The sequence below is a fragment of the Ranitomeya imitator genome, chromosome 1 (assembly GCF_032444005.1).
Source record: "Ranitomeya imitator isolate aRanImi1 chromosome 1, aRanImi1.pri, whole genome shotgun sequence".
NCBI classification, from domain to species: domain Eukaryota; kingdom Metazoa; phylum Chordata; class Amphibia; order Anura; family Dendrobatidae; genus Ranitomeya; species Ranitomeya imitator.
Genome location: NC_091282.1, coordinates 1057568896 through 1057582467, shown reverse-complemented (window position 1 = coordinate 1057582467; position 13572 = coordinate 1057568896). Strand labels below are relative to the sequence as shown.

At 46.6% G+C, this 13572-nt stretch overlaps 1 protein-coding gene across 1 annotated transcript; it reads left to right on the top strand.

The window, feature by feature from the left end:
- Positions 1-51: 51 nt before the first annotated feature.
- On the top strand, positions 52-13033 carry C1H4orf46 (chromosome 1 C4orf46 homolog). Its single transcript, XM_069744135.1, has 2 exons — positions 52-203; positions 12585-13033. The coding sequence occupies exons 1-2, from the start codon at positions 135-137 to the stop codon at positions 12774-12776; spliced, it is 261 nt and encodes an 86-aa protein (XP_069600236.1). The 5' UTR covers positions 52-134; the 3' UTR covers positions 12777-13033.
- The last annotated feature ends 539 nt before the right edge of the window (positions 13034-13572 follow it).

Below are 13572 nucleotides of genomic sequence, written 5' to 3'. Positions count from 1 at the left end.
TAACTTTTCATGTAGTAATAAAGTTTGTTCAGGAAAAAAAAAATCTGTAAGACCAGCCCATCTGGCTCTGTGATTGGCTGTAGCGGGAGCGCTCTGTCTGGTTCGCGTTTGTTTTGAAGCCTTGCAGCGGGAATATGGCGACACCGGGGGCACGGAGGACCAAGAAGGAGCTGCTGGAGGAGGTGGAGCTGCAGCTAGACGATGTACGGAGGGGACGGGGAGAGGCGGACATGGCGCCGGGGTGTCGCCTGCTACTGCACCATCACCAGGCTTCATGTTAGGGATGTGATCAGGTCTCCGTGATCCTCACCCTGTGACCCCACTGAGGGCTGCTGCCCCTAATGTACACCCCACTACCACTAATATACTGTATACACCCCACTACCACTAATATACTCCTGATACACTACCACTAATGTACACCCCACTACCCCTAATATACTCCTGATACACTACCACTAATGTACACCCCACTACCCCTGATATACTCCTGATACACTACCACTAATGTACACAGTACACCCCACTACCCCTGATAAGCCCCACTACCACTAATATACTGTATACACCCCACTACCCCTAATATACTCCTGATACACTACCACTAATGTACACCCCACTACCCCTGATAAGCCCCACTACCACTAATATACTGTATACACCCCACTACCACTAATATACTCCTGATACACTACCACTAATGTACACCCCACTACCCCTGATAAGCCCCACTACCACTAATATACTGTATACACCCCACTACCCCTAATATACTCCTGATACACTACCACTAATGTACACCCCACTACCCCTAATATACTCCTGATACACTACCACTAATGTACACCCCACTACCCCAAATATACTCCTGATACACTACCACTAATGTACACCCCACTACCCCTAATATACTCCTGATACACTACCACTAATGTACACCCCACTACCCCTAATATACTCCTGATACACTACCACTAATGTACACCCCACTACCCCTAATATACTCCTGATACACTACCACTAATGTACACCCCACTACCCCTAATATACTCCTGATACACTACCACTAATGTACACCCCACTACCCCTGATAAGCCCCACTACCACTAATATACTGCATACACCCCACTACCCCTAATATACTCCTGATACACTACCACTAATGTACACCCCACTACCCCTGATAAGCCCCACTACCACTAATATACTGTATACACCCCACTACCCCTAATATACTCCTGATACACTACCACTAATGTACACCCCACTACCCCTGATAAGCCCCACTACCACTAATATACTGTATACAACCCACTACCCCTAATATACTCCTGATGCACTACCACTAATGTACACCCCACTACCCCTAATATACTCCTGATACACTACCACTAATGTACACCCCACTACCCCTGATAAGCCCCACTACCACTAATATACTGTATACACCCCACTACCCCTAATATACTCCTGATGCACTACCACTAATGTACACCCCACTACCCCTAATATACTCCTGATACACTACCACTAATGTACACCCCACTACCCCTGATAAGCCCCACTACCACTAATATACTGTATACACCCCACTACCCCTAATATACTCCTGATGCACTACCACTAATGTACACCCCACTACCCCTAATATACTCCTGATACACTACCACTAATGTACACCCCACTACCCCTGATAAGCCCCACTACCACTAATATACTGTATACACCCCACTACCCCTAATATACTCCTGATACACTACCACTAATGTACACCCCACTACCCCTAATATACTCCTGATACACTACCACTAATGTACACCCCACTACCCCTAATATAGTCCTGATACACTACCACTAATGTACACCCCACTACCCCTAATATACTCCTGATACACTACCACTAATGTACACCCCACTACCCCTAATATACTCCTGATACACTACCACTAATGTACACCCCACTACCCCTAATATACTCCTGATACACTACCACTAATGTACACCCCACTACCCCTAATATACTCCTGATACACTACCACTAATGTACACCCCACTACCCCTGATAAGCCCCACTACCACTAATATACTGTATACACCCCACTACCCCTAATATACTCCTGATACACTACCACTAATGTACACCCCACTACCCCTAATATACTCCTGATACACTACCACTAATGTACACCCCACTACCCCTAATATACTCCTGATACACTACCACTAATGTACACCCCACTACCCCTGATAAGCCCCACTACCACTAATATACTGTATACACCCCACTACCCCTAATATACTCCTGATACACTACCACTAATGTACACCCCACTACCCCTGATAAGCCCCACTACCACTAATATACTGTATACACCCCACTACCCCTAATATACTCCTGATACACTACCACTAATGTACACCCCACTACCCCTAATATACTCCTGATACACTACCACTAATGTACACCCCACTACCCCTAATATACTCCTGATACACTACCACTAATGTACACCCCACTACCCCTGATAAGCCCCACTACCACTAATATACTGCATACACCCCACTACCCCTAATATACTCCTGATACACTACCACTAATGTACACCCCACTACCCCTGATAAGCCCCACTACCACTAATGTACACCCCACTACCCCTAATATACTCCTGATGCACTACCACTAATGTACACCCCACTACCCCTGATAAGCCCCACTACCACTAATATACTGTATACACCCCACTACCACTAATATACTCCTGATGCACTACCACTAATGTACACCCCACTACCCCTAATATACTCCTGATACACTACCACTAATGTACACCCCACTACCCCTGATAAGCCCCACTACCACTAATATACTGTATACACCCCACTACCACTAATATACTCCTGATACACTACCACTAATGTACACCCCACTACCCCTAATATACTCCTGATACACTACCACTAATGTACACCCCACTACCCCTGATAAGCCCCACTACCACTAATATACTGTATACACCCCACTACCACTAATATACTCCTGATGCACTACCACTAATGTACACCCCACTACCCCTGATAAGCCCCACTACCACTAATATACTGTATACACCCCACTACCCCTAATATACTCCTGATACACTACCACTAATGTACACCCCACTACCCCTGATAAGCCCCACTACCACTAATGTACACCCCACTACCCCTAATATACTCCTGATACACTACCACTAATGTACACCCCACTACCCCTGATACACCCGATACACTACCACTAATATATACACCCCACTACCCCTAATATACCCTTAATATACACACTACTAATATACTGTATACACCCCACTACCGCCCTAATATACACACCACTATCCTAATATACCCCTAATACACTATCACTAATATAAACCCCACTGTCCCTAATATACACCTCTACTGCCCCAGTATGCACCCCACTTCCCCTAATATGCCCCCCGCTGCCCCTAATATACGTCCCACTGCCCCTAAAACACGGTTGCACAGAAGTTATAGGCAGGTGTGGGATAATGCTGCACAGTAAGGGCTTGTGCACACGTTGCAGATTTGGTGCGTTTTTGCCATGCAGATTTACTAGCAAAACCTGAATCAATCCTGATGCCGGCAAAGTGAATGAGAATCCTGATGGCCTGCACACGTTGAGTGTTTGTGACTTGCAGATTTGGTGCAGAAGATAATCTGCAGGTATCTGCAGCGTGTCACTTCTCTGTGCGTTTTTCACCGTTGACCTCACACCTATCAGTCAGAAACCACAGGGCAAAAACGGGCATTTTTCCGGCCCAGAGATGCAGAAATTCCTGCATGTATGTAGTTAAGGTGTGCACGTAGCCTTATGCTATGTGCACACGTTGTGGAATGGGGTGCAGAATTTTCTGCACAAAATTCGCATCTCCTGGCAGAATCCGCAGGTGCAGATTTGCTGCGGATTTTGTGCTGTTTTTATGCGGATTTTCTGACGTTTTTACCACTGTGGATTTCTATAATGGAAGCGTGCAGATCCGCACAAAAGAAGTGACATGCTCTCATTTTAAATCCGCAGCGTTTCCGCGCTGATTTATCCGCACAACTTTTTTTTTCACATTGATTTACATTGTACTGTAAATCACAGTGCGGACCTGCAGCGTTTCTGCACGGAAAAATCCGCTGTGGATCTGCACTAAATCTGCATCGGGTGCACATAGCCTAAGAACGTTTTCAGAAATAAGTTAGTAGTAAAGGTGAGATCTTTATAGGCCGGGTCCCCAATAGGTGCAGCTCATCCCGTAGCAGTGGAGCATAGAGGATATGTATTAGGTGCATGTACCGGACTGTGCAAAAGTTATGGGCAGGTGTGGAAATAATGGCACACAGTAAGAAACTAGAAGTGTTAATTTATATCTACAAACTGCAAAGTGAGTGAACAAAAGAGAAATGTAAATCCCCGCAGTAATGGAAGGACCACTCTCTTCCTTCCAAACAGCAGCATGTTTTCTTACCTTTACTGCTTTAATCCATTGATGCATTTGCCAGAAATCCTTCTGTATTCAGATATAATACTAAAGTTTCTCCGTGCACCAAAAGTGGTTCTGTGCAGTGGGCCACACTTCCCTGGGGACAGGCGCCCTGAACCACCTCCCACACGTGGCTGCACTGAGCACTTCATTAGCATGTCTGAAGAAAAAAATGTTTTGGGGCAATTTCAGAAATAGATAAAATAATCATGCCTCTTAGGCCGACGTCACACTACCGTTTTTTACAGACGTAAGAGAGGTGCTGAAAATACGGATTGCATACGGTACAATGCTTCTCTATGCCCCAGCTCCTATCAGCCGTATTTTACTGATCCGTACTATACTGTCTTCTACGGCCGTAGAAAATCGCAGCATGCTGCGTTTGTCACCATATTGCGCAAAAAATACGCCAATGAAAGTCTATGGGGGCCAGAAAAATACAGATTACACAGGGACCAGCAGTATGACTTGCGAGAAATACGCAGCGGTGTTCTAACGAAAAGCCGGCAATTCAGTACGGTGTACAGTAAAATCACACTGACAGCTTACAATAGAATAGGTGGAATAAATGTGTACACATAGAATAGGTATATATATATATATATATATATATATATATATATATATATATATATATATATATATATATATATATATATATATATATATATATATATATATATATATATTAGTCATGGCCAAAAGTATTGACACCCCTGCAATTCTGTCAGATAATACTCAGTTTCTTCTATATATAGCTCTGCTATGATACAGCTGTGCTCGTGCCTGTAAAACCCCAGCGAATGAATGGAAAGTAGGTCATTGACCTGTAGTTACCTTCATTCGCGGTGATGCGCCCTCTGCTGGTTGTCCTTATATGAACTCGAGCCTGGGAACTTTTCTGATTTTTTTTCCCACGCTAGAGGGCGCATCACCACGAATGAAGGTAACTACAGGTCATTGACCTACTTTCCATTAATTCGCTGGGGTTTTACAGGCACGAGCACAGCTGCATTATAGCAGAGCTCCTGCCTGTAAAAAAAAAATAACCCCTTCAGATGGATTTACATCGTGGGACGTGACAGATCATCGGCAGGTATGAGATATTGTTTTTTCATTTTTCCTTTGTTACAGAGCGAGGGTCTTCAGGTGGATTACCAGGATAATAAAATATTCCAACAACCTGTGTTTTTATTTCATTAAAAGACTTTGTAATAATGTGTTTTTTTTTTTTTAACCATTTCAGACTATTGGATTAATAATGGATTGGTGTCCTAATTGACGCCTCTCCATTATTAATCTGGCTTAATGTCACCTTACAATAGCAAGGTGACATTAACCCTTCATTACCCCATATCCCACCGCTACACGGGAATGGGAAGAGAGTGGCCAAGTGCCAGAATAGGCCATCTTCCAGATGTGCCTTTTCTGGGGTGGCTGGGGGCAGATGTTTTTAGCGAGGGGGGGGGGGGGCAATAACCATGGACCCTCTCCAGGCTATTAATATCTGCCCTCAGTCACTGGCTTTACTACTCTGGCAGAGAAAATTGTGCGGGAGCCCACGCCAATGTTTTCCGCCATTTAACCCTTTAATAGAGCACCCAAATTTTGCACATACTACTAACATTACTAGTGTGGAATATGCAAAAAAAAATGGGGATATGACATGGTTTACTGTATGTAAACCATGTCTCATATCATGTCGGGTTTAGGAAGGAGATGGCAAAAGCCGGCAATTGAATTACCGGCTTTCAAGCTATCTCACGCTGGATGAAATATTAATATATATACATATATGTGTCTACTGACATATATGTATATACACCGTATTTTCCGCTTTGTAAGACGCACTTTTTCCCCCAAATTTGGGGGGGAAATGGGGGTGTGTCTTACAAAGCGGATATACCGCTTACCGTTACAGGATGGGATGAGGGGGTGTCCGCTGCTGCCCGCCACCGCTGTCGCCCGCCATCGCTGCCGCGGTTGTCCGCTGCTGTCCCGGGAGATCCTGGAAACTGCGGTGCTGCGGGGGGCTCTGGCGACATTTTGTGAAAGACCACAGCCCCCAGGCAGTTCGTCCATGCGTTCCTGTATGACTGACTTCGGGAAAATGGCCGCCGGAATCTCGAGAGATGAGATCTCAGCGCTGAGATCTCCTCTCTCGAGATTCCGGTGGCCATTTTCCCGGAGTTAGTTCCAGTATGACTGACTTCGGGAAAATGGCCGCCGGAATCTCGGGAGATGAGATTTCAGCGCTGAGATCTCATCTTTCGCGATTCCGGCGGCCATTTTCCCGGAGTTAGTTCCAGTATGACTGACTTCGGGAAAATGGCCGCCGGAATCTCGGGAGATGAGATTTCAGCGCTGAGATCTCATCTTTCGAGATTCCGGCGGCCATTTTCCCGGAGTCAGTCATACAGGAACGCATGGACGAACTGCTTGGGGGCTCTGGTCTTTCACAAAATGTCGCCAGAGCCCCCCCGCAGCCCCGGAGACAGCCCTGTAGCCCCCGAGACAGCCTTGCAGCCCCGGAGACAGCCCTGCAGCACAGGAGCTCCCCTACAGACCCCCTCATCCCAGCCTGCAGCACAGGAGCCCCCCTGCAGACCCCCTCATCCCAGCCTGCAGCACAGGAGCCCCCCTGCAGACCCCCTCATCCCAGCCTGCAGCAATGCTCCACTCCTGCCTCCAGCACCGACCCTGGGACCCTGATCCGCTGCAGCCACAACCCCTGGTGAGTAATAAGACGCATTGATTATAAGATGCCCCACCTATTCAAGATTCAAAGAAGCTTTATTAGCAGGACCAAATACACATCAGTTTTGCCAAAGCAAGTGTATAAAGGCAATAGGGATAGGGTCTGTGGGGATGTTGGGTAGGAGCTGTAGGGAAGGTGGATGGGGGCAGATCCATTGTGGAGGCTATAGTCCATGGCATAGGGGAGGTGGATGGGGGCAGATCCATTGTGGGGGCTATAGACCATGGCATAGGGGAGGTGGATGGGGGCAGATCCAGGGTGGGGGCTATAGTCCATGGCATAGGGGAGGTGGATGGGGCAGATCCATTGTGGGGGCTATAGTCCATGGCATCATAGTTCTCTTTCTCGCAGTCTATGGCATTCGCTCACATACCGCGCTGCTATCTCCACCGCTCTCTCTTCTTCTCCCAGCAGGAGAGTTTTTTTCCTATTTTTCTCCTCAAAATTTGGGGTGCGTCTTACAAAGCGAAAAATACGGTACACACAGAGACAGTATATATGTTGCTACAATTTTTTGAGAACATGGATCCATTGTATGTCCGTATGTCGGTTTTGCAAGCCTGCGAGAAAATCACGCAGTACGGATGCCATACAGATTACATACGGAGGATGCCATGCGCAAAATACGCTGACACACCCTGCCTACGGAGGAGATACGGACCACTATTTTGGGGACTTTTCTGCGTATTACGGCCGTAGATTACGGACCGTATTTTTATACGCTGGGTGTGACGCCGGCCTTAGAGTCTTAGTTAGGGTTCTGTCCGCTATGAGGTGCTGTACGTGGTGTGTGGGCACTCGTCTTGTGCTGACACGCCCTATAAAGAGGTTTTCTGCTTTTATTAACCCTGCTGTTCTGTTGGTCAAAAATGACCGACTTTGAACTTCAATATTCTTTAAAATATTCAAGATGCGGCTCTGAAACCCATGGCCGACCGACCCATCCTCATTTAAGTCAATCAACCACAAGTTTCAGAACCGCATCTTGAACACCCCAAAAAATACCAAAGTTCAAAATAGGTCTCCCCAGACCGAACAGAACAGCAGGGTTAAACACCTTTCGGCTGCAGTTTGTTCTGCTTTATTCGCCCTCCCAGGGCCCAGCACTGAGTCTCTGGGAAACCCTTTCAGGACTCTCACCTGTGATTTGTCGAGTTATGTTCTGCTAAATATGAGGACGACGTCTCTGCAGCACTACGAGTTATATAATCAGGGCTCATGCTAGTGTGATGTCTAATTTAAATCCAATTATGTGTATGTCTTGGACTCCCTTGCGATTCTCTGGGCTGCTTATCTCTTCTGTTCACTCTTTGGTTGACTTAAGGTACCTTCACACTAAGCGACGCTGCAGCGATACCGACAACGATGTCGATCGCTGCAGCGTCGCTGTTTGGTCGCTGGAGAGCTGTCACAGAGACAGCTCTCCAGCGACCAACGATGCCGAAGTCCCCGGGTAACCAGGGTAAACATCGGGTTACTAAGCGCAGGGCCGCGCTTAGTAACCCGATGTTTACCCTGGTTACCAGCGTAAAAGTAAAAAAAACAAACACTACATACTTACCTACCGCTGTCTGTCCCCGGCGCTCTGCTTCTCTGCACTCCTCCTGCACTGACTGTAAGCACAGCGGCCGGAAAGCAGAGCGGTGACGTCACCGCTGTGCTTTCCGGCTGACCGGCGCTCACAGCCAGTGCAGGAGGAGTGCAGAGAAGCAGAGCGCCGGGGACAGACACCGGGAATGTAAGTATGTAGTGTTTGTTTTTTTTACTTTTACGCTGGTAACCAGGGTAAACATCGGGTTACTAAGCGCGGCCCTGCACTTAGTAACCCGATGTTTTACCCTGGTTACCAGTGAAGACATCGCTGGATCGGCGTCACACACGCCGATTCAGCGATGTCCGCAGGGAGTCCAGCGACAAAATAAAGTTCTGGACTTTACTCAGCAACCAACGATCTCCCAGCAGGGGCCTGATCGTTGGTCGCTGTCACACATAACGATTTCCTTAACGATATCGTTGCTACATCACAAAAACCAACGATATCGTTAACGATATCGTTATGTGTGAAGGTACCTTTACTTTCTACAGTCAAGTACTACATGACTTCAGTTTTTATTGCCATGTGTGAAATACTGTTTCTCATCTACAAAATCTGTATTGGACCCAATTGGAGAAAAGTTTTTAAAGGGATCCTGTCACCCCCAAAATCGAAGGTGAGCTAAGCCCACCAGCATCAGGGGCTTATTTACAGCATTCTGTAATGCTGTAGATAAGCCCCCGATGTATCCTGTAAGATGAGAAAAAGAGGTTAGATTATACTCACCTGGGCGGTCCGATCCGATGGGCATGGCGGTCCGATCCGATGGGCATCGCGGTCCGGTCCGGGGCCTCCCATCTTCTTACGATGACGTCCTCTTCTTGTAGTCACGCTGCGGCGCAGGCGTAATTCTCTGCCCTGTTGAGGGCCTCTCTGACCTTTCCCGGCGCCTGCGCACTGCAGTACTTTGCTCTGCCTTCAACACGGCAGACAAAGTACGCCGGAGCCGCAGCGTGAAGACAAGAAGAGGACGTCATTGTAAGAAGATGGGAGGCCCCGGACCGCGACGCCCATCGTACCGGACCACAGCAGGACCGCCCCTGGGTGAGTATAATCTAACCCCTTTTTCTCATCTTTCAGGTTACATCGGGGGCATATCTTCATAATTACAGATTGCTGTAGATAAGCCACTGATGCTGGTGGGCTTAGCTCACCTTCGATTTTGGGGGTGACAGGTTCCTTTTCAAGCTGCCTTTAAAGGGGAATTGCAATCTCGTACATTTATGGCATTTGCACAGCATGTGCCATATACAGTGGCTTGCAAAAGAATTCACCCCCTTGGCATTTTTCGTGTTTTGCTACCTCACAACCTGGAATTTTTTTGTTTATTTTTTTTTAAGGGTCTACACCAGTATATGTAAAGAACATGCCTACAACTGTGAACATTTTTTTTTTGTGAAGCAAACATCAAATAGGAGAAAATAACTGAAAACTTAAAGGGACACTGTCACCTGAATTTGGAGGGAACAATCTTCAGCCATAGGGGCGGGGTTTTCGGGTGTTTGATCCACCCTTTCCTTACCCGCTGGCTGCATGCTGGCTGCAATATTGGATTGAAGTTCATTCTCTGTCCTCCATAGTACACGCTTGCACAGTGCAATCTTGCCTTGTGCAGGCGTGTACTATGGAGGACAGAGAATGAACTTCAATCCAATATTGCAGCCAGCGGGTAAGGAAAGGGTGGATCAAACACCCGAAAACCCCGCCTCTATGGCTGAAGATTATTCCCTCCAAATTCAGGTGACAGTGTCCCTTTAAGTGTGCATAGCTATTCACCTCCCCCTAAAGTCAGTACTTTGTAGAGCCTCCTTTTGCAGCAATTACAGCTGCAAGTCATTTTGGATAAGTCTCTGAGCTTTTCACATGTTACCACTGGGAGGTTGGCCCATTCCTCAAGGCAAAACTGCTCCAGCTCCTTCAAATTAGATGGTTTCCTCTGGTGAACAGCAATGTTCAAGTCTGAGTCTGACCACAGGTTCTAAATTGGATTAAGGTCTGGGCTTTGACTAGGCCACTCCAAAACATTTAAAGGGACACTGTCACCTGAATTTGGAGGGAACAATCTTCAGCCATGGAGGCGGGGTTTTTGATTCACCCTTTCCTTACCCGCTGGCTGCATGCTGGCTGCAATATTGGATTGAAGTTCATTCTCTGTCCTCCATAGCACACGCTTGCGCAAGGCAAGATTACCTTGCGCAGGCATGTACTACGGAGGAGAGAATGAACTTCAATCCAATATTGCAGCCAGCATGCAGCCAGCGGGTAAGGAAAGGGTGAATCAAAAACCCCAAAACTCGCCTCCATGGCTGAAGATTGTTCCCTCCAAATTCAGGTGACAGTGTCCCTTTAAGGTACCTTCACACTGGCCAACTTAACAACGATATCGCTAGCGGTCCGTGACGTTGCAGCGTCCTGGCTAGCGATATCGTTGTGTTTGACACGCAGCAGCGATCTGGATCCTGCTGTGACATCGTTGGTCGGAGCAGAAAGTCCAGAACTTTATTTCGTCACTGGATCTCCCGCAGACATTGCTGAATCGGCGTGTGTGACGCCGATTCAGCGATGTCTTCACTGGTAGCCAGGGTAAACATCGGGTTACTAAGCGCAGGGCCGCGCTTAGTAACCCGATGTTTACCCTGGTTACTAGCGTAAACGTAAAAAAACCCCAAACACTACATACTTACATTCCGGTGTCTGTCCTCCGGAGCTCTGCTTCTCTGCACTAGCGCCGACCGGCCGTAAAGCAGAGCACAGCGGTGACGTCACCGCTGTGGTTTCCGGCCGGCGCTTACACAGTGCAGAGAAGCAGAGCGCCGGAGGACAGACACCGGAATGTAAGTATGTAGTGTTTTTTTTTTACGTTTACGCTGGTAACCAGGGTAAACATCGGGTTACTAAGCACGGCCCTGCGCTTAGTAACCCGATGTTTACCCTGGTTACCAGGGGACTTCGCATAGTTGGTCGCTGAAGAGCTGTCTGTGTGACAGCTCTCCAGCGACGCTGCAGCGATCGGGATCGTTGTCTAGATCCCTGCAGCGTCGCTAAATGTGACAGTACCTTTACACATTTCCCCTTAAGCCACTCCAGTGTTGCTTTAGCAGTAGATTTGGGTCATTGTCTTGTTGGAAGGTGAACCTCCATCCCAGTCTCAAATCGCTGACAAATAACAAAAGACTGACACTTTCTAGCTAGTGTGAACAGGTGCATACTAGGAGCAGCCACCTCCATATACAAAAGAAGTTATGTGATCTCATAAGTTTCATTTATCACTATATTTTTCTCACTGCACCTTCGTAGACTATTTAGTGCTCACCCACAAATCAGATAACAAATAAAGATTGTAAAACAGGTTGTAATGTTACAAAATAGGGAAAAAAAGCCAAGGGGGTGAATACTTTCACAAGCCACTGTACCTATAGTAGATATGAGATCTGCATCTGCCTTAAGAATGGACCTGCATTGTCGGTGGAGGGGTGGTCAGAATACTAATTCATTTATAGGGGGATTCTGACCACCTCTTTAAAAGCAGCATTCAGCAGCGCCCTGTTGTTGACATAGATGCTGGTGCCATTGGTGGGACCTGACTGTACTGTTCCTTTATACAACGTGCTTTGTTTTTACTGATGATTTTCTATTGACGGCCATTGTTCGATGTCTGTTACATGGATGCTAGTGAGTTGAAATGACGTCTTGCTTTCCTTTGCAGGCTGCCTTCTCAATGACAAAGCTTCTTGAAGCAACATCTGCTGTCTCTTCTCAAGTTGAAGATCTAGCTGCCGATTGTAAAGAGAATGCCCGCTTTCTGAAGGCTTGGAGAGACTTACTGAAGCAGGGATTTCAGGCCTTCCAGCCCAATCCACAACCTGCTGACCTTGACATGGCTTCGGAGTTGCTTTAGTTCAGCTCCACAAATGATATGGATATGGTTTACGTCTGATTAGGCCAATATGGAAGTATTTTGTCACCTTTTCGATGAGCGTTCTGTTCTTCCTGAGCAAACTGAACTTTTTATTGTAAAGTGTTCATGCTGGCTCTTCTGTTTTTCATGTCACACTGTCAGTAAAGAGTTGTATGACTATGATGCCTGTTGGTCAATTGTTCTATTATGTAAAACAGTATCACTACAGGCTCTTGTAATAAATCAGCATTTTCCAATTTTGATCTTTCTTTAACATTAACCCCTGTCCAATGTTGAAAGCGCCTACAGTAGTGCCTGAGGATCAGACACAGAACAACAGGTGGTGGCGTATGATGAACCAGTTTTTTATTTCTCTGTTACATCAAGTGCATAGCCGGCCGCATGCATGTCCATTACTTACCTGGGAAAGAGATGGCACTAGGATGCACCAAGGAAACAGGCAAGTCTACGGAAGCAGTGTGGTGCTTGGAAACCTTACCTCCCGATGTTACATTGACACGTACAACTTAACTAAGCATTGTAGATCACGTACACCGTTCTAATGGCCGTCTGCTATTTCCGAAAAATAATGCTCCCTACCAGACTGAAAAAAATAAGTAATCATTTGAACGACATGGCACAAAGCTCAGTGTTGGCCCTATTGGGTGGATGAACACATTTTTCTGATGCTTTCCCTATTTTGCAAATCATTAAATAGTTGGATTTGGCCTTCAAATTCTTTAGAGCTGAATCCACTGCAGCAGTTGTGGGATGTCATTTAAAAGAAAAGCTGACT